Source organism: Myiozetetes cayanensis, unplaced genomic scaffold (genome assembly GCF_022539395.1).
Source record: "Myiozetetes cayanensis isolate MyiCay16 unplaced genomic scaffold, myiCay2020 scf33, whole genome shotgun sequence".
NCBI lineage: Eukaryota > Metazoa > Chordata > Aves > Passeriformes > Tyrannidae > Myiozetetes > Myiozetetes cayanensis.
Window position 1 is genome coordinate 1455563 of NW_026087555.1, and position 19518 is coordinate 1475080.

Here is a 19518-nt window from a genome sequence, read left to right on the forward strand (position 1 = left end):
CACTTCATGCTCATTCTGAAGATTAACATTTACTTCACTGTCTGCTCTAAAGTAACAACATCAAGCTTCTGATGTACTGTGACAACTTCATGTAATGTCAGTTGAATTCACTTCATTGTTTCCATGTATTATTTTATCTGTCTGTGTTTCTCTGTGGTCTCTTGATCTTTACTGCAATTGTGAATTATTTGAGATAGTAATTTTTCTATACTTCATGTATTCAAGCAGTCTCCTGCATTATGGGACACGGGGACCAATACTAAGGTCTTGAGTTTCTGTGGCCTGGTACCAGTAACTGTAATAGATGATTGGAATTTTTATCTGTGGTTGCAAACTAGTCATCTCTTCCAGTCTTTCATATGACACCCAGTCCAATTTCTGGGCTGCAGTGGTGTGTGGTATGTAATTTTTTTGGTTTGGTTTGGTTTTTTGCTTGTTTGTTTTGTTTTTAATAATCTTTGGGACAGAAGTTGTAATAGTTTTTTGAGTAATCAGATTCCTGTATTTCAGTTTCTTTCCAATTTCAGAAATGTTTTAAATATCACTTTCTGAAATGGTTGGAAATTTTTAAATTATATTTTGAGTAATTTTCCATTCTTTCAGTACATTAATGTAATTATTATATCCGTTAATATCCTGTCTTAGTAAGAAAATTTAAGGTAGTCACAAATAGATCTTGGGCCCTGTACGAAAGAGGAAGCAGACTAACAGAGGTGGAATGGAATAAATTACTTTGCTACCCCTGATTCTGGAGTAGATTTCCACGCAGACATTATTCTTAAATGAAAGTTACTTTTACTCCAGAATAATTATTCTGCTCACAAAGCAGCACCGGCTCTGAGACAAAGCTGAGACTTCTAACACTTTGTAAGTTTATCTCTGAATTCCTGCTGTGCAGATGGCGCAGTGGGCTGGCGAGCAGCAGGACTGGGAAACAGTAGAGGAGTTGGCAGGTTGGTGAAGAAGATAACAGGTGGCTTGTGAAGTGGAAGCAAGGTCTTTATTGTGGGCCACCCTTGTCTCAGGCAGAATTAAGCTCTGAATTCATGGAGGGGAGGTAGCCTCACATGAAAGCATATCCAACCTATTGGATCACATACTGGAGACTTGAAAGATAGTTTGGGAAGCAAAGGAAAAGCATAGTGAACTTTTGGATGGCCCTAGGTAAAAACTGGAAATCTAGAGGTAGGAATGGCTGTTCGAAGGGTAACTACACACTGGATGGTGATGGACCAGCAAAAATAGAGGATTGTGGGAGAAATATATGTATCAGGTCTTCAGCTAGATGGGTTTGTTGCTTTTTTTTTTCTCCATCTCTCAACAACCTCATCAGAGTACAGATTGCTGCAACAGCCAATTAAATTCCTTTTGCAAGCAGGAGGCAGGAGACTGAACTCAATTGGCAGGTGGCTTATCATAGTGTGAAGCAGGAACAGCTCATTCCAAATTAAACACATGCTTCACTGCACTGTTTTATATGGAAGATTCTGAGAAGATAAAGCCATTTGACTCCTTTGTTACAGCAGAGTATCAAATAGCCTGGTGAGTGCAATCTGTAAAGAACCTTTGCGTGTATTTCTCAAGTCCCACTTTTCAGAGGTTGATGGTATGATTTTCCTCATTTTTAAAAGGGAACATACTTCAAGCTACGTGGTCAACTTAGTTTAAGAAAGTAAGGTACAATTACTTAAGAAAGTATACTTAATGCTTAAGAAAGTATGGTGAAAAATAGCTTTACTAAGCTGTATGAAGTCTTATATTTGGAGCCCCTGGTGGTCTAGTGGTAAAGGCGCCGCGCTATCACCGCGGAGACCCGGGTTCGATTCCCGGTCAGGGCCACTCCCGGGCAGGTGGGGCTCGTTAGCCCTTAAAGGCAACCCACCTACGTCCTAAGGACCTCGCTGCCACCGTCCAAGCTCGCTTGGCCCCGGCAGATGAACCTTAGGATTAAAGGGTGGGCTCAGTTCCGCGCACACTGTGTCTCACCTAAAAAATCCAATGCGCAGGCTGGAAGGTGGAAAGACCTTCCCCGGATCTTCGCTCGCGAAGGCTGGCCATTATTATGAAGTCTTATGGGTGGCAATACCCTGATCAAAGGTTTATCTTCTCAAAATGTTCATTTTTGAAATGAACAATACTTGTACGTTTTTGAAGAATATCAAAGATATTCTGGGATCTGGTCATGGCAAATGCTGATCACTCGCAGAGTAGGATTTTAGTTTCTATTCTCAGCTCATAGTGAGAATCACTGATATGCACAGCTGAAGGATCTATGAGTGCCTCAACAATATCTTTGTAGCAACTGGGAAATTTCATGTGAATTACCAAGATACTGAATAACTCTCTAAGTTAATTCATGTGTCTACCTTGCCCTGAATTCATACATTTAAACTCAGAGCTGTGCAAAAGTCCCTTACTGTTGGATCTTGCCCAGAAAATAATTTTTGGAGAGGGTCTCTTAAAGCTTTATGCAGATTGTATGCCTACTGCACCTTTATGTCCACTTTTTTCTCGTTTGTTTTTTGTTTTGTTTTGTTTTGTTTTTCTCAGATAGCTGTTGTTAACATCCAGACTGCATTAAAATAAGTAGGCACATCTCAGTTGCTCAAGAAGCCTAATTTCATCTTCATATCAAATTATAGTTGGTGACTTTATTAGGCAGTGTCTTGGCTTTAGAGCACATGAACTAAAATGTACATTGCCTTTCAGCATGTACCTTACGTGGCTAACAGGGTTTCCAAATAGAATGTATGGGGCCGATAAAATTACAGGCTTTAACCACTCTGTTTCTGGGAGGAGCAATTTCAGGACCCAAATCCCTAGATTACAACCAGAAGCAAAGACCAAAGCATAGCTGTAGTATAAAAGCCAACCAAACCCAGACAAGACTACGCAGTGGTGACACAGCACTTATTAAATAAATGACCGAAGAACTATACACCTATAAAGCGAGGGATACTAAATAGGACTAATCCTGAGCATCTGCATACATTTTAGCTCTCCCACCAGATAACAGTTAATTGCACTTGTGGTTGATGATCCTGAAATATACAAGATTGTGGAGAGCCAGGTCTTCTATTTGCAATAGCAATTGCATGAATTGCATTTTCAGCTTTGTAGAAGAATGAGTTTTTTTAACAGTTGAGTAACTCACACCTCACTGCTGGAAATCTGCAATACAAGTCAGGGCACTGACTTGCAGCCTTTAAAAAAGTTATTCTTTGATTAAAAAATGATAATCAGCATCTAGAATTCAGGCTTAGTGAGTAAACTTGCTAAATAGAATGCTTGAAAGAGTGGTTACGTTGTACTTAATGCATTGCCTACATTAGTCTAACATTAGAAAATGTTTGATGGAGAGAATCACCCTACACACATACAATGAGCTCTGAATTTGGCATTTTCACACAGGCAGGAACTTGGAATCATTGTGTTCATTTGTATGAAATTGCTAAAAGGAGTAGAGAACACAGTAAGAGGCTGGGTATGGAAATGAAAAGAACTTAGGGCTGAACAGAAAACATCACTGTGTGTGTACCTGGAGGCAGGTAGCAGTGTGAGGAGAGGCTGCAGTCAGAAGTTAGTGACAGAAGCCAAGTGCATCAGGTCACAAGAAGAATCTGTGCATGGGAACTGGGCTAAGTATCTGGAAGTCCACAGAGGACTTAGTCGGGTCTAATGTGGTAGATAAGAGGCAAGGAGAGAGTACAGCTGAATCTGAAACTCTGATTTGAATAAATGAGATTAGGGAGCAGGATTTGAAGCATGAGGTATCAAAAAATATGTGGAAGCAAGCAACCATTAGGACTCACTTTTTCATGAAATGGATAGGAGCAAATCACCTGTCAGGCAGGCAGTCTTTCCTTCAGGCAATTGAATATGTCAGGTCCTTAACTGATAGGGAGACTCCTGAGACCAGCTGTAGTGCTGATAACCTAATTGGAATTTACTAAGAATATCAAAGTAGCTGTCTCTTGATTAGGATAGAGTCCTTACTACACTCAAAGTACACCCATGTCTTAATACCATGTGACAGTCATAGTGTCTTGAAAAGAAAAGAAATCCAGAAGGTAGTGTATAGGATTGCCAGAAGTGTTGGGATAGTTTCTGTCATAAACCAGACTAAATAATCTGGGAATCATCAGGTGGGAAAACATTTAATTATAATGGATATCATATACCATTTTGCCATCCATTGATTCAGTATTGTGGAATCTAGGCAACAGAGGTAATTAATCAGGAACAAAATCTTGAAAGGAGGGGAAAGGCTAAGAAGGAGTAATATATATTGTTTTTCTGCTCAAGAACTGGAAGGCTCTGTTGAAATCATCAGGTAGCAAATTTAGAGCAGAAGTAGAAAGATCTTTTTAACTTAATGCATAATTGAGTTGTGGATCTGGCAGCCACAGGTGTTGCAAAGGAAAGGAAATAGAAAAGGAATCTGAAAGAGGTTAGGCAATTTGGTCTCTTATTGGTTGTTCAGTGGCTATCAAAAATAAGGGTGTGGATGTTGCCTATAGCTCAGTCACTAAACTGCTGATAATCTGAAATGTATAAGGGAGACAAATCACCCTTGAAAGTGCCATGTTTCTTATGGCTGCCCATACTTCTTTGCTGTCCATTGTTAGGAAGAGCAGATTGGGATCAGTGGTACTTTGATGTGATATCAGATATCCATTCTTAAATGTGCTTTGTTTATCACTGTATTTCAGGAACACAGAAACTAAAATGCCAAGGACACACTTCAACTATATTCTAGGTTGTTTTTTTTTTCCTCCCAGTCTTTTTCTTTTTACAGATGATTTATCCTTTTTAAGAGGTAGGTAGATCAAAAATACATCATAGCAGAAGCCAAACACCCTAATCTATAAAATTATAGCAAATGTTTGCGAGTTCTGTGTTTTTGTAATTCATTAAATGAAAACACTGTTAGAATTATTTTGTTGCAGGACAGTGAGTAGTCATTGAGGAGATGGAAAGTGGAAAGCAATATTTTCCCTTTTTGAACCTGTATATCGAGCCTTAAATATTGCTAGGTTCATCCCTAGCATTTGCAGTTACTGATTAGGTTGGATTTATTTCTCTGAATTTTTTAGTCTTCCTCAGTAAAGGTCTTAGTCTTGTGTAAATTAGGAATATTTTAAAAGTATATATGAATTGAAATATATGGCAGTTATGAGCTTAGGTTTTATGTATTTAACTCAGTAGGTCTTTCTTCTGTCTTTCCAGATTACAGTAGATTTCCAAGCCAATGAAAAGCACTCCATCAGGTGCTAAGTCAGAAAGGAGGAATGTGAGGTGCAGTTGAAACTGATGTAATTATTTTCAAAATGATTTTTCAGTATTTTTCTTTCAGAAATTAATATTGAAAACTAACAAAGAAATTAGAAAGCATAAATAGCTTTTAGTCATACATTTACATTATTTTGAAGTAGAATCCATAGATTCTCAATGTCATTGAGTTGCCAGATCTCAGAAAGGCGATTCTGGCTTCTTCTGTGTGATGAGGGAGATCTGTTTGCTTAATGTGTATTTTAACCTCCCATTAACATCAGCGTCGCTTTAGGAAATCAGGAAAATTTTAGTATCAGGCCCTGAGACCAACTAAACTGGGGCCACTGGGGCTGAGAATGGTCTCTTCAACTGGAAGCAAAAGCTGTTGCTATGTCTTTCCTTATGACTTGTCTTTATGCCTCCATTTTGTTTTACTATCCCATTTTTTATCTTCTGTGTGCATCCTGAGTGAATAATTTGGGATGTATCTTTGAGTTTAAGCAGTGTTTCATCACCTTATTAATTTATGTCTGCATGAATTGTAATTAGTTGGTCATCAAAATTCTACTCAGCCATACATTGATTATGTATATGCATATCTTCAGATTTTATTTGTAAAGTGATAATTTCTGGATTGAGAACATACTGACACTTATGAGTAATCACTGGGCTTCAGTTCAGCACTCCATCTGTATTCAGCAAAACACTTAAGCATATGCTTAATTTTAACTTTAGCTCAGGTAAGCGTGAGATTGCCTCCATCCAAATTCAGCATAGCTTTTTAAGTATGTGCCTAACTTTTAACATATCCTTAAATCCTACTAAAGCTAAAATCAAACACATCCTTAAGTGTCTTCATGAATATGGATAACTACTGAATGAGGTCTGATGAAATGAACTCTGTTGGCCATTAAATAACAAGAAATGCCTGGCCATTTCATTAATGTCCTACAGGCAGGGAAGATATAACAGAGAAATAAAACAATCTTTTTGTGTCTTGGAATTCTGAAAGCTAAACAGTGTACTGTTGAAGATAAAGCATTTTGTAACCTGTGGGGGGTCTTTCTAACCCTTGAAAGGACTGTATCCATAGGAAGTCTAGACTTCATTCGCAGTGTTCATTAATTCAGAATGCTCAATAAAATTGTTTCATTCTTTAAATGAGACATTTCAAATAACGTTACCTAAATCTAATTAAAATTACAAATTACAAGGAGAGTGCAACCGGCCACAGAAATTTAAAAAAGAAAGTGAGTATACAGGTGGTAAGGATGTTACAGCATGTTTTCTATGATGTTGTTTTATTTTCATTGCTGATGTGTTTGATTCTCATCACCATTCTTCATTTCAGTCCATTTTCACTCTTGCTGCTTCAGCCTCTACAGTCTTTCTGCACTATTTATGTGAAAAGCTCTTTGCATTTTTTATTTCAGATCCTCTCCTATTGCAGTTCATGAAGTCTTTCAACAGTAGGCTGTTAATCCTTTGCAGATTAATATGATTTCAGTGATAATCCTTTCATTTGTTGAATTTTTAAGACATATAATCATTAAAGAAAGTGCTTGACAGATTTTCCATTAAAGCAGTTCAAAGCAGGTGGTATGTCTTTAATGTATGTCGGTAGCACTTTATGTTGCTCATTTATAAAATTGAATTTGCAGATGAAGTTAATAAGTCTAGGGTTGGTTATTGGTCTTTTCCCTTTGGTATTACAGTTCAAATCCAGTCAAGAAAAAAATATTCAGGGGTTTGCAGATAAACCAGGGTTAGAATATCTGTTTGAATGCTCTTTTCAAACTCCATTGCTACTTTCCATCTGGAGTAAAGATCAGCTTGGGTTCTGTCCTGATACTGTAAAGCATTAAGTTATGTATATGTAGTAAAAAACAAAGTATAATTTAAATGTGAGCTTTACCTTCAGGTAGGACATAGGGTGTAAATGGTGTACAGGAGTTATTACAGTTCTTTGTACAAGGCTAATTCTTATCTTCATTAAACTTATGACTGAAATACTCTTCCCCAGATGAAACTGAAGTCTGTAATATCCCCCAATAATGTCCCACATAAACTCTCGATATTGAGGATTTTGATTTATTGTTGATTCCCAGCTCACTGTCCATGACTGTCTTTTTCATCCAAATTCTTTAACCTCTTTTTTGTCTTCTTTTTCCTCTGATATTTCCCATATTGATTTATTTCTGATTTTCCTGTTCTTTTATGCACACTGGTGAAATGATAGAGAGGAAGAGAAGGCACAGGTATTAAAATATAGTGATACTGAGTGCTCTTGTAAGCCACATTTTAGTTAAGCTCTTGAAAGCAATGCTTCAAAGCCAATAGACAAACAGCAGAAATGCTACTTAGCTAGAGATCTGAAAAACACTGAAAGTTCACTAAAACCTCTGTTTAAACAAATAGATAAAAGGTGTGGCCTGTCATAGTAGGTTGAATTTTTGCTTTTATATACTGAAAACTCACAGAAACTTTAGGCAGGAGGGAAAAGAAGCAGACACCACAATGCTTTAAGAAAATCAGGTCCTGAACTTGGCAAACCTTTAGCTGATTTTGTCACATATTTGCAGCTTTAAAATGATTTGGCCTTTGCAACAGCCAAAATAAGTGTCCTTTAATCACTTCCAACCTATTAACAGATGGGCAAACAGCTTTTATAAATGGGGCATACAAAATACTCCAATATCAGCCAAAACTAATTAGTAGCATTATCTGAACTGAAATTTGTAAGTGATGGGTTATATATCAGTGCAGATAAAATGATAGAAGCTCCTTTTCAAATACCATGCTCTGTACTTGTTCTGCTCTAGTATATTCTAAACACTTTTTAAATAAAAAACATTTTTTCTGTTTAGCTATATTCTTCTAATAAAACAACAAGTTTTCCTGTAAAAGATATCATTAGAGATAGTGTAACTGATAGAAATTACATTGAGAGGCATTTTAGAATATATTTTTGTGGCATATAAGAGAAAAAGCTGTGTAACTGAACACAACCATAAAATTAATTAATCTTTAAGAACAGCACAAAATACTGATATAAGACATTATTTATACAGCAGTGCCAGAGCATATTAAATATATCTTTGCACAGCACTATTAATCAGAATATGTAAATTGCATGAAATTAAATTGTGATATTATAAAAAAAAAATTGTCCCATGTATAATTCAGTAGGAAGAGCCATTCAATGCATTCCCATCAGATCTGCATCATGAATTTGATTTTACAAAGACATCTGTAGTGCAGACAGCTGCTGTACCTAAGTGATGAGTTGATTGTACACTTGATCTTTCAAACAGCCACTTGTCCATATCTTTCACATACTTTTTTTTATCATGGATCTACAAAAGAATGTAATGGTTACAAAATCAGAAGTGTTCTGAAATACATTTTCATTAAAAAAAAAAAAATTAGATGTGTTGATTTTCGGAAGACTTTCTCTCCTTCTATCCAAGTGCCCTGCCTTCCTCAAATAATCTACCTCTACCTCGGCTTATACAGTGATTTGAGGATCTTGTTTGAAAAGTCAAACTTTATATAGAATCTGAAATAAATCTGAAAACAAAATTATGGAAACGTTTCAAACTTTTCTTCTTGTAAGATAACATGATGGGACCTGCCCTCCCACCTTTTATAGACTTTTTCTCAAAATTTGGAAAAAAATAATCTGTAGGAATACTGTGTATACTCTATATACCCATGCAGATAATCAGTAGGTAGTTCCCTTCCTGTCCATCTGATATAATGTTGTTCCTTGGTCTTTGAAGAGAGTGGGTTTGATTAGTCTAGAGATGTATCCCTTGGATGTCCTTATGCTTGGCACATTCTAATGTCTCAGACTAGATACATCATCTGGAACTCACTAGATTTGTCTAGAAAAATTGTGGTGATGAGTACCTGGTCAGGATATTCCCTGTGCAACCTATGGAACTGCAATTTCCTTGAAACCCTAGAAATAAATTAAAATGTTTCTCTTCTCTGATAGAATATCCAGGGAAAATAGTAAATGCACAGTCTCTGCTGATATGGAGCTGAATTAAGCTGGTAGAGTGTTAGTTCCTTGATCAGTGAAAAAGGTGTATCAGATTATAAGTGAATGTTGAAATCGTGGTCCCATATTGTGAGGTTATATGAAATACCTGGAAGATTTTTTAGCCAGTAGAGAGATCAAGATTGATGGGACAGATTTGTCTTTGTGGCATAGAGTGGAGTGATGAATAAGTGCAAATGATATTTTTTAATTATAAGAAGATGGTCTGATGAGAAATCCTGCAGGCTCTTGGCTAGATGGAGAAAATGCCATAAAACACCAGAAACCAATCATTTTGAAAATCATCATCTAAGTTATTTCATTTTTAAAAACCTAATTATAGTATAACCTCAAAAACAAACAAAAAAACTAGCAAAAAACAGTATTTTGAGAAAGACTCAGCTCTCAGTTTCTCAAGCATTTTATCCAACTAGCACCTTACTTAATGAAGACCAAGCATCAAAAGTCATTTTTCTCTCTATTGAATGATATTTCAAACAGATTGGTTTAGTCTTGGCACAATGTGGATGTGTTAAGCAAAATTATGGCTTTACAACACAGAGCTACTTATGACCTTAACTATAAAATGACTATTTCTTTTCACAATTGTATCTTCAGGAGAAGAGAAAATTCTAAATCTGGTTGATGAAAAATCCTCAGCTGTGGTTTGGTTTACGCTTCTGCCAGTTACACTGCTTGACATGCAAAATCTAACATTTTTGATTATTTATCATATGCATTTTGATCATTTCTTCAGTTGGGACATAGTCAGGTCATCACGTGGGAGGACTGTAGAGATGAAACTTCAGAGGGTTCCTTTCTATTCCTCTGTATCAAGATTAAATTGAGAGCTTTCAGGGTTTTAAAATTACTGTTAGTAATTTCACTGCAGCAAATACATGTCTAGTCCAGGATATTGAATATCTTGGCTTTTCTGGTATTTCTACTATCTTGTTTTGACAGGAAAATCTCCAATACAGCATTTCCTGCTGTGTTCTTATGAAAAGGATTGGTTTCAATACATTTCTCTGGTCTCGTAAAATGTGGTTTTATGTGTGTGTGTGTTGAAATTTCCTGGCAACTTTGATGAATACACATTAATAAAATCCATGAAAGTTTGCATTCATATGGAAGAGAAACTTAAAGCTTTCCCTGTCTATCAGCTATAGCTTGTATTACCAGTTAAATTGTAAGAACTGGCAGGTAATTTATTTCTTTAGTCTTACTCAAATTACAGTGTATTTGCACACAAAAATATGACTTTTTTTTATTCCCTGTTTTGTAAAAAACCCCAAACCAACAAACCTGTACAGTTGAGTAGGAATTCAAAATGTTAACAGTTTTGAAAAGAACTTAATCTTTATAGTTTACAAAGCCATGGGCATTGTGCAGATCTACGCAGCTGCAGCAGAACAGTTGGCAAGCAGATCTGGATGCTAATTCTGTAATTGTAGATGGTAAATGACCAACAGTTCCTTTTCAATCTTTTCAAGCTATTCATGTAAATAAAAGGATTCTATGTGATTCTGTAATTATTTTAGGTGCACATTACAATTTGTCTTCTAGAATTTTTATTTATAGTTCAACCATTTGTCCACCAAACTGAAAAACGAATCTGCTGTACGTTAATTTCCAGTGACAAGCACCTTGACCTTCAAACTCAGAAGAAAAATGCCACTCAGCTGGAAGTCTTCAAAGCTTCTCGAGATAGTAGAAAGCATCCCAGCTTTGGAGAAGTACTTAAAGCTGTCATTTGCATTCTAAGATACATGAGAAGGTGGTTTGAACACAGGGCATTCAAGATAGTAAAGATTAAGATAATATCTTGATTGTTTAATCCATTCAGTTCTTATATTTTAGTAGTATAAGAATTCTTGTTTATTTTTATTTTGCTAATAAACAAACCCCATGCTGAGCTGGTCTTGCTGTCACGGCTGTTTGCATACTCAAGGCTATGGAGAATTCTGTGATAGTGAGTGCTGTGCTGGTACCCCTGTCCATCTCTTGATCTCAATCAGTTTTTAGAAGAGAATGCCCTGTGTGACACTCAATCCCTCTGCCTTCAGAGACTCTTGGTGTACATGCATATTGTACTGTTAGTCCTGGGGCCTGCAGTTTTTCAGGTAGAGAAACAGGCTGTAACTAACAGAATGTTTATTTCACTTTTCTTCTCCCACGTTGTTTTAAATTGCAATTGCTAAAAAAAAACAAAACCAACCATGTATTCTATAGGATAATTACTGTTTTTCTTGTATATCCTCTAGTATTGCTAAATGAAATGCCAGTTCCTGAGGAATGACATACCAGTTCCTGAGAAATTACATGCTGTAATTTGCACTTTTGCCTTCTATCTCCAAGTTTATACCAAGTTAAACGAGCTTTTGCACATTGAAGATTGAGTATTTATGAAGGCTGCATAATTTCAGTTATCATTCATCTGATGATGGGTAACCCTCCTGTACATTGTAAGAAAACTTGTACCTAATTCAAAGAAGGGGGTCAAGTAGGAACTAAGTAATCCATTAAACAATCTACTTTATTAGTTTTCCAGAATCCTAAAATAGGGTAATCAAAATCAGGTCATATTATTGGGTAATCATTAACCTTTAAAAATATTATTTTGCTTTATACACTGGAGGAGAGGGAAATGTTGCTGTTGATATAATTGATGGATGAGGTGAGCCAGACTTTTGTGATGTCTACTTTGGGCTGTAGAAAACATATACATAATTTTCTTTCCACAACATACTTTTAATAAAAAAAGGAATATTGAACACAGATTTTCTCAACCTGCCAAATTTCCTCCAAGACTCTGATTATGGGCAGATAGCATTTCATATGGTTCCTGATCGACTTCTGAAACTTGGGATGAAATGTACTATCAGTACAACGGAGTAATTGTTCTTATGTACGTGTTTATATGTCTACATGAGTTTACATGAATGGAATTTGTTCTTGCTTTCTTTTAAGATTTTCTTGTACGATGCACACCTCTTACTTCCACCTCATCTGTTTTCTTTAGTCACCCTTCACTTGTAGTGAAAGATGACTTTCAGTAGTGAAAGTGAAACATATCTGTAATTACAGTCTACAGGTCATGGACCATCCTTACCAGTAGCTGGAAGGTGCTATTGTAAGAAACCTGCATTAGGTGTGGAGCTGGTGTTTTGGATCCTTCTCCACCACTTTAGTATTTTGAATTAGAGGAATGGATAGACAAGAAAAAATATGAGTCATCCTAATTTTTATTAGAATTATCTTTTATTTTAATTTCAGTACTCTGTTTAATTAATATTCTATGTTTGCAACACAATTATTTTAAAGTACCTTTTGGTGCAAGGATGATTTCATGCCTCCATATGCACAACTGCATTCCTTAGGTGTCATTCTAGCCCTATAGAACTGTAGGGTTTAACTTGAATAAAGAGATTCTCTTGGTCACTTGATGAGTTTATTTAAATAAATGCAATTTATTTAAATAATATTTTAAAATATTAATATTTTAATTTTATTTAAAATAAATAACAAGTAAATAAAGACATTAAATAAATAAATCAGTAACTAGATGAGCTTATTTAAATATCTTTTATCATTAAATATTTTATCTTTTGTGAGCTGCTGTTTGTGATCATGTCGTTTGTTGTAGTTCTTAGTCTGAGTCTGTAACTTTGTTAGCCATGAAATGTTGGGCAGTGTCACAAACTGTCAGAAAGGAGGAGTTCTAATGACATATTAGGTGAGAAAGTGCAAAACTGAGTATCATCACAATTTTCTTAAAAGTTTATCCTTTTCATCATTCCAGCCAAGATTTTTGTCCTAGTATTATTGCCATTGTATGTTGGGAGGATTGGGTGGAAAATGAATAGCATTTGATGAGATGAATTAACATCTGCCATAATGAAATAACAACCTGTGTGTCTACAGAGCCTCTTTAAAAAAGATCTCTCTGCAACTTTCTTTGAGCTATCCATGTATTGTCTATTTAATTCACAGATTGCTTTTTATGCCTGTACTTGTTTCCCCTGTTTCCTCATCAGTTTGATAGCTCACTGTAAAGTCAAGCAAGTGTGGTAGGGAAGATAGATGCTGTTGTTCAGCTGTATGGTAGGAAAGTCACTGAACAGCAAGGGTCAGGAGAAGCATAAATGACAATATGAAGAAGGCACAGAGACAAGGGCTGCTTCTTCTGATACATAAGCAGAGAAGTTTTGAAAGAAGAGGAAATAATTGACTAATACCAAAACTGCCTGTCTTTAGCTCCAGATACTCTACTCACTACCCTCTTCATTCTTCTGGATGTTTTTGTTTGTGCAGTCCTTATCACCCCAAGGATTATGTGAAGATATTAAGGAAAACAAAAAGTAGTGTAGACTGAAAAGTTTAATCTAAATTTCCTTTTTGTCTCATCCATTGCCCTTCAAATTCCTCTTCCAGAATAAATGGTGGCCATCTCATCACAGGATATGTTTAAGATTAGTTGAGTTTGTACACTAGAAAATAGCTTCCCTCTTGAGAAAAAGCTGAGAAAAAGAGAATAGGTATGAATTTTCAACCATTCATCTAAACACAATAATGCAAATTGGACTTCAGTGGCAGTTTTCATACCTAAGAGTTAAAAATGTACTGATTTCTGTGATTCTATGAAAGAGATGTTTCTCAGTGTAGCCGTTCTCCTTTTCATTCAGCAAGGATGATGCGTGACCTTTCCCTTCAATGCAAGAGTAAGTCAGCAGCAAACTGCACCTCTGCATAGGCCTATGTTTCCATACAAAGTGTGTCAAGCATACTAACTTGGCTTTAAAGAAAATATTGCTAAAAAGGAAGATAATATTTCTGAAGGAAATATTTCCTTCTTTCTGAAGGAAAAATATTTTCTGAAGGAATTTTCTGAGGGAAAAACCCTTCAGTGCCAAATGCCTTGTTGTAAAGATATATCTGAAAAAAACTTCTCTTTTTCAGTTTATGAAACAATGTTTTCCCAGAGAGACATTGACAAAAAGATGGAGAGAAATGATCTTGCTGAATTTTTGAGGTAGTGTGGATAGTCGAATACAGCGTGTCTTCCAGCAGGTTTGTTCAGGTAAGTGGTTTCTTATAATTGCTTTACAGTGATACAAAATTTCAGCTGCAAGTTCTGCAGGATTTGGGCTTCTTGCTTGTTTGCTTTTTTTTACTATTCTGCTATTTTTAAAAGCACAGTCAGAAAAAACTTACCTGATGCTGATGAACTTTTTCCAAAATGGAGTATTTTATCATTATAAAATAAAGTCCATTTTTCTACAATTCCATTGTGTCTAAAAATACTGGGTTATAATTCCATACTATTTTTAAATATACTTAAGAAGATGTAGAGCAATTTTGTGGCAGGTCTGCACTTGCAGATGTCTCCAGGCAAAACATTAACCCCTTGGTAAATTCAGTGGTGTTTACCTTCCAACATCGTTGAACAGCTCGGTGCAGAGAACTTTTAGAAACGTTAATAGATGAAAACATTCTTTAAAGACTGTAAATAGAAAAAGACATCACGAGGCAAGAATTAAGGTATCCTGAACTATAAATTGGAGGGAGATCATTACTGTTTAAAAATAGAAATAAAATTGTAACCGATCAAGCCCTTTAAATAAATCTAGAGTCTCATCTTCCTTCTGGCTTTTGTTTTTCCCAGGGAAGTCAGTGGAAGAGCCTGCAATGATCCTCTCTTAGTGTAGAGCAGCAGCAGCAGCTCCTGTGTGACTTACAGAGAGAGCCTCTTTGGGAACCTCACAAGTTGAGCTGGGAGATGCCACTTGCAGTTTCTCCTCTAGCACACTTTAATAGCTCAATTTTAGTTTGTAGTGACATATGTAGGTGCTGTGAACAAAGCTGGTCTAAACATGGGTTGTCCTAAGTTTGAAAGTTATCACAACTGGGAGATTCTTGTGAACAGTGAACTTCTTTGGAGGTTATGGTTAAATTTATTTATCAGCAGTTCCAAGGACTGCTTTTAAAGGCCAGCTTTATTTAGTCAGAGAAACCCATATCTAGTTGATGCTTTTGACTTGTTGATGACCTACATGTGGTTTCTTTTTATCATAATTTTTTTCATGCCTTCTTCCAGAAAGCTTTCTTTCCAAGCTGCATCTTTGAGAAGGTGGTCTCTTTCAGTGTGTGACCATACACCCTGCTTGCACATTATCTGCTTTTCAGTGTTGGCTTCCAGTAAATGCAATCAGTTTTTCATGGAAAATCATGTATAACATGTCATTTAGGTCACATTCCTAAGACAGTGTGAATAAGACCAGGTATTTTTAGTCATTTGCTCAGTCCCCATCACTATGGTAACAGGAGATTTTGTGACTGGGAGACAGATTTCTGTCTTATATCCTAGATTTGGGAGAGTATTGCTACTTTTCCCTGCGTTCAGGAAAGGTTCATGCTTCCCAACTCATTATTCAATTTATTTAGAGTCTCTTAGCTGTGAAGTGCTATCAAGACTTGTTCGGCCATTTGAGGCAGTGTGTAGGCTTCTTATGCCTTTTGATTTTAAGGCTCTCCTAAATTGTTAACATGTAAATGATGAATAATTGCTAAAACGTGGAGATGTGCCTGTGTCTAAAGGGCACCCATAAAATGATTTCTAACATGGAAGCATTTTGAATAAATTCCACTTATCTGCAAAGTGCTCTCTCTTTTTCAATATTATAATATAGATGTCACTATTTCTGAAGATGAGTTATTAACAGAGTAAAACCTTGCTAAATTGCTTGGGAGAGACACTGCAACTGGTTGAATGTTTGGAATTGCTGAATACTGATTTGATGAAATCATCTGCTGTGCCAGTGCAAAGCACCCCATAGCATCAGTCTGCCTGTTCAAGAAAGATAAGGGGAAAGGGGAGGTTTATGTGTCTAGGCAGAATGGTGGAGAGATCTGCTGACAGTTGCTACACTGAACTTTTTTGGGTGAACATTGCATCCTGCATGGCCCTGTGACTGACCTATGGAAGGTTAAAACAGGGGCCCTGGCCATGTGGCTATTTAGTCTGAGCACAGGTCAAAAAAAAAAGACTCAGATCACTTGAAAATTTTTCCATCTCACTTTACTCCTACTGTTTTGTTGTTGTTGTTTTGTTTGTTTTGTGGTTTTGGTTTGTTTTTGGTTTTGTTTTTTAATTGAATTTAAACATTACTGAAAAAACAGGGACTGTAAATAACTGCCCAGTTGTTAAATGTCCTGTTGCTTTTCCATTTCCAGTAATGAATGAGTACTGTCTTTGGCTAACAATAATTTAAGCAGGAAAAACCTGAAGACTTTTAATTTTACGTGCTTTCATGTGAGTTTTAATTACATCAGTACCATTCAAAACTACAAATCTGATTTTTATAGAACCTGCTTATTTAATGTAAAAGTTAGGCACTGAAGATAGTAAAATTATCAGAATATTGTAGCAAATATGTAGCAAATATGTAGAATATATGTAGCAAAATGCTAATATTCAGCATTAAATAAAAAAGATCTTACTGTCAAAATAGGAAAGGAGACTCTCTGTTACAAAATACCAGTGAAATCTGCATTAGAAATATTAGGTGAGATAGGAGAAAAAGGTTGAATAAATGAGAGTCTACTAGACATGCTGTTTTGAGTCTCTGTATTTGTATAAGCAAAGCTAATAGAAGAATCTGACCAAACAAGACTGTAGTAATGACACTGTCAGGAATTAAAAAGACAGTGGTACCTAGAGTGCACTCATGAGTGCTGAATGGAGGCTTATAAAGATAAACATGTTTATGTTTTCCTTTTGAAATCTGCTTCTTGACTCCTGGGAAACCAAGGGAGCTTCCTTTAGGTCAAATGAACTTAAACACAGAGGATTCTTCAGATGTATCTGTACATACCTTGTTCTTCACAGTGTGAGGAAAAATCGGTGCCTGTGTTACTGGATAACACTCTGCTTGCTGAGGAGTTAGGAACTGACTAGAAATAATTGAATGGCTTTCTATCAGTGCTGAGGTTTAGCTGCGGTCTTTGTGAAAAAGCCAATTAAAATTAAGGTCATAGTGCAGTGATTTTTAGATTTCATACAGCAGTAATGATGCTATTTCATCATATTTCAAACCAATTTGTACTGCTACTTCATTCTGCTATTGAAAATCAGAATGCCGTGCACTATGCAGTCAGGAGGAAGCCTCAGTGAAGCACTGCTGTACTTTGTTTGAATAAAATAGGAAAAATAAAGCTAATGAACTGATCAATTTTGACCATATGCTTTGAAGTAGCCATTGAAATTACAGCTAATTGTTACAAAAAATATTTCTTTAAATATTTTTTGGAAAGCAGCATTGTAGCCTACATTTAAATATACCTTTTTTTAATCCAGTTGACTCAAAGTACTGCATGTTCTAATCAGGTAAACATTTATGTTGAGTTCAGAGGAACTATGGGTGCATGTAGGTTAGGTATTGGGACTGCAGTTATTTTGCTTCTATATTTGCTGAAGACTCTAGCCATATTATCTTGTTATTTAATGTATTCTGCAGTCACTGAAATTACTGCTATTAATGCTGGTTGACGCTGGATCAGGTAAATAGTTGTGAGCTAATACTGTTTGTATGTTGTTAAGGCGAACTGTTCACAGTTGCAGCATCCTGATAATTGGAGTATTTTCAAGTAAAATAAACACAGTAATAATTTTCTCTGCAACTGGACCTTCTTAGTTACCTCTGATAAGATCCATACATTTTCGTCTTTGTATTTGTGATCTTGATAGCTAGTCCCGTATTTATATGAAATATTCAATGTTTAGGCTAAGAATATGAAATTTGAATAATTTCCTGTAAGTCATCTTAATTTATATCAGCCATGCCTCTTGTTGATTGTTCTGCAGTTGCAGGGGGGGTAATAAACCATCTCTTCATTTAAGCACAGAAGTGTCCAGATTTTTCATATATTTAAATTTTCATGTATACTAGTGGAAGGTGAGGTTTATATAGGAGCTTTTAGTTTGCAGACTGCTCCGGCTTGATTTGAAATAACAAATGAGAGTGCAAAACAATGAAGTCTAAGAGACATGTTGAAGCAGTGTATCCTCATTAAAGTCAGTGCCAATTTGCTTTCAAGCTGCAGACAGACAGGGGAGACACAGAAGGTCCCCGGAACAGGCGTCTTTGCATGAAGCTACCAGAGGATATTACAGCAGTCCCACACTGCCCTTGTCACAACTCGTGGTTCAGACCTTGACTCATGCTGAATCTTCACCAGTTTTCAGTTCCACTGGGCTGTTCCATGTTTCCAAAATTCACATTACTGGGAGTTTTGGAAAGCTCTTGTGGTTTTCGAGGTTCAGCTCAAAAATGGCACTCTCTGACTGAAGCTTTCACCAATGCATCGTGCAGTTATTTTCTCTCTCAATTCTTCCTTACTGTGGTTGACATTTGTAACTATGCATAAATTGTTAAATAAACAACACCTAACAGCAATTTCTGTGGCAGTCATGCCAGAAAAGCCTTACTTATAGAGCTGGACTACTCTGTGTTGAGTACCCTGCACATTCTGAAGAAAAATATGTTCCCTGCATCACTGATGGGAAATTGCCTCCTAAAACTGTTTATTTTCCATTAAACAAAATCTTAAAGGACAAGGAAGCTGTGAATACTGCAGTAGGAACAAAGGTGTGATAGCTCTCCTGCATCTTGCAGAACACAATACTCAGGAGTTTCTTTCCTTCTACTGTTGTTTAATAATGTTCTCCACACCTCTGCAGTAATGAGCCCTGGGGCAGACCAAGGTTATCCTGATGACCATTTAAGCCAAATATAACATCAAGAAATTTAAATTCCACTGTGTGAGAACTCTACAAGAGAGCTAGTGATAATGAATAGATGCATTAATAGAATGTCTTAATAGAGCCATTGTAAAGCTTTGCATTTCCTACATAATGGTTGCTGGATCAAGGCTAAATGCGAATATATCTAATGATTCCTTTGGGTCTTTAGAGCTGTGGGTCATTCACTATCAACTGCAGCAAAAGGAAATAAAATATGTAGAGTACATCCTTCTCCTTGACTGCTGATTCTCTCCCTAAAGAATTACAGATTAATATGAGTTTAAAAGGTTAAAGAATTCCCGTAACATCTGGAATGTTTGTCAACAAGCATGCAAGGATCCCTGCTGAATCCAAAAGCTATCTAGTCAGTGTTTGTTCTAACCTTCCACATACATAC

At 36.2% G+C, this 19518-nt stretch overlaps 1 protein-coding gene across 1 annotated transcript in view; it reads left to right on the plus strand.

Annotated features, from left to right (window-relative positions):
* Window positions 1-898: 898 nt before the first annotated feature.
* The window catches only part of IQCM (IQ motif containing M), a 51112-nt gene continuing 32492 nt past the window's right edge, over window positions 899-19518 (plus strand). Inside the window, 4 exon segments of the mRNA XM_050327255.1 lie at window positions 899-953; window positions 10901-11135; window positions 12471-12547; window positions 14279-14363. Coding sequence (XP_050183212.1) covers window positions 899-953; window positions 10901-11135; window positions 12471-12547; window positions 14279-14363 — 452 coding nt within the window.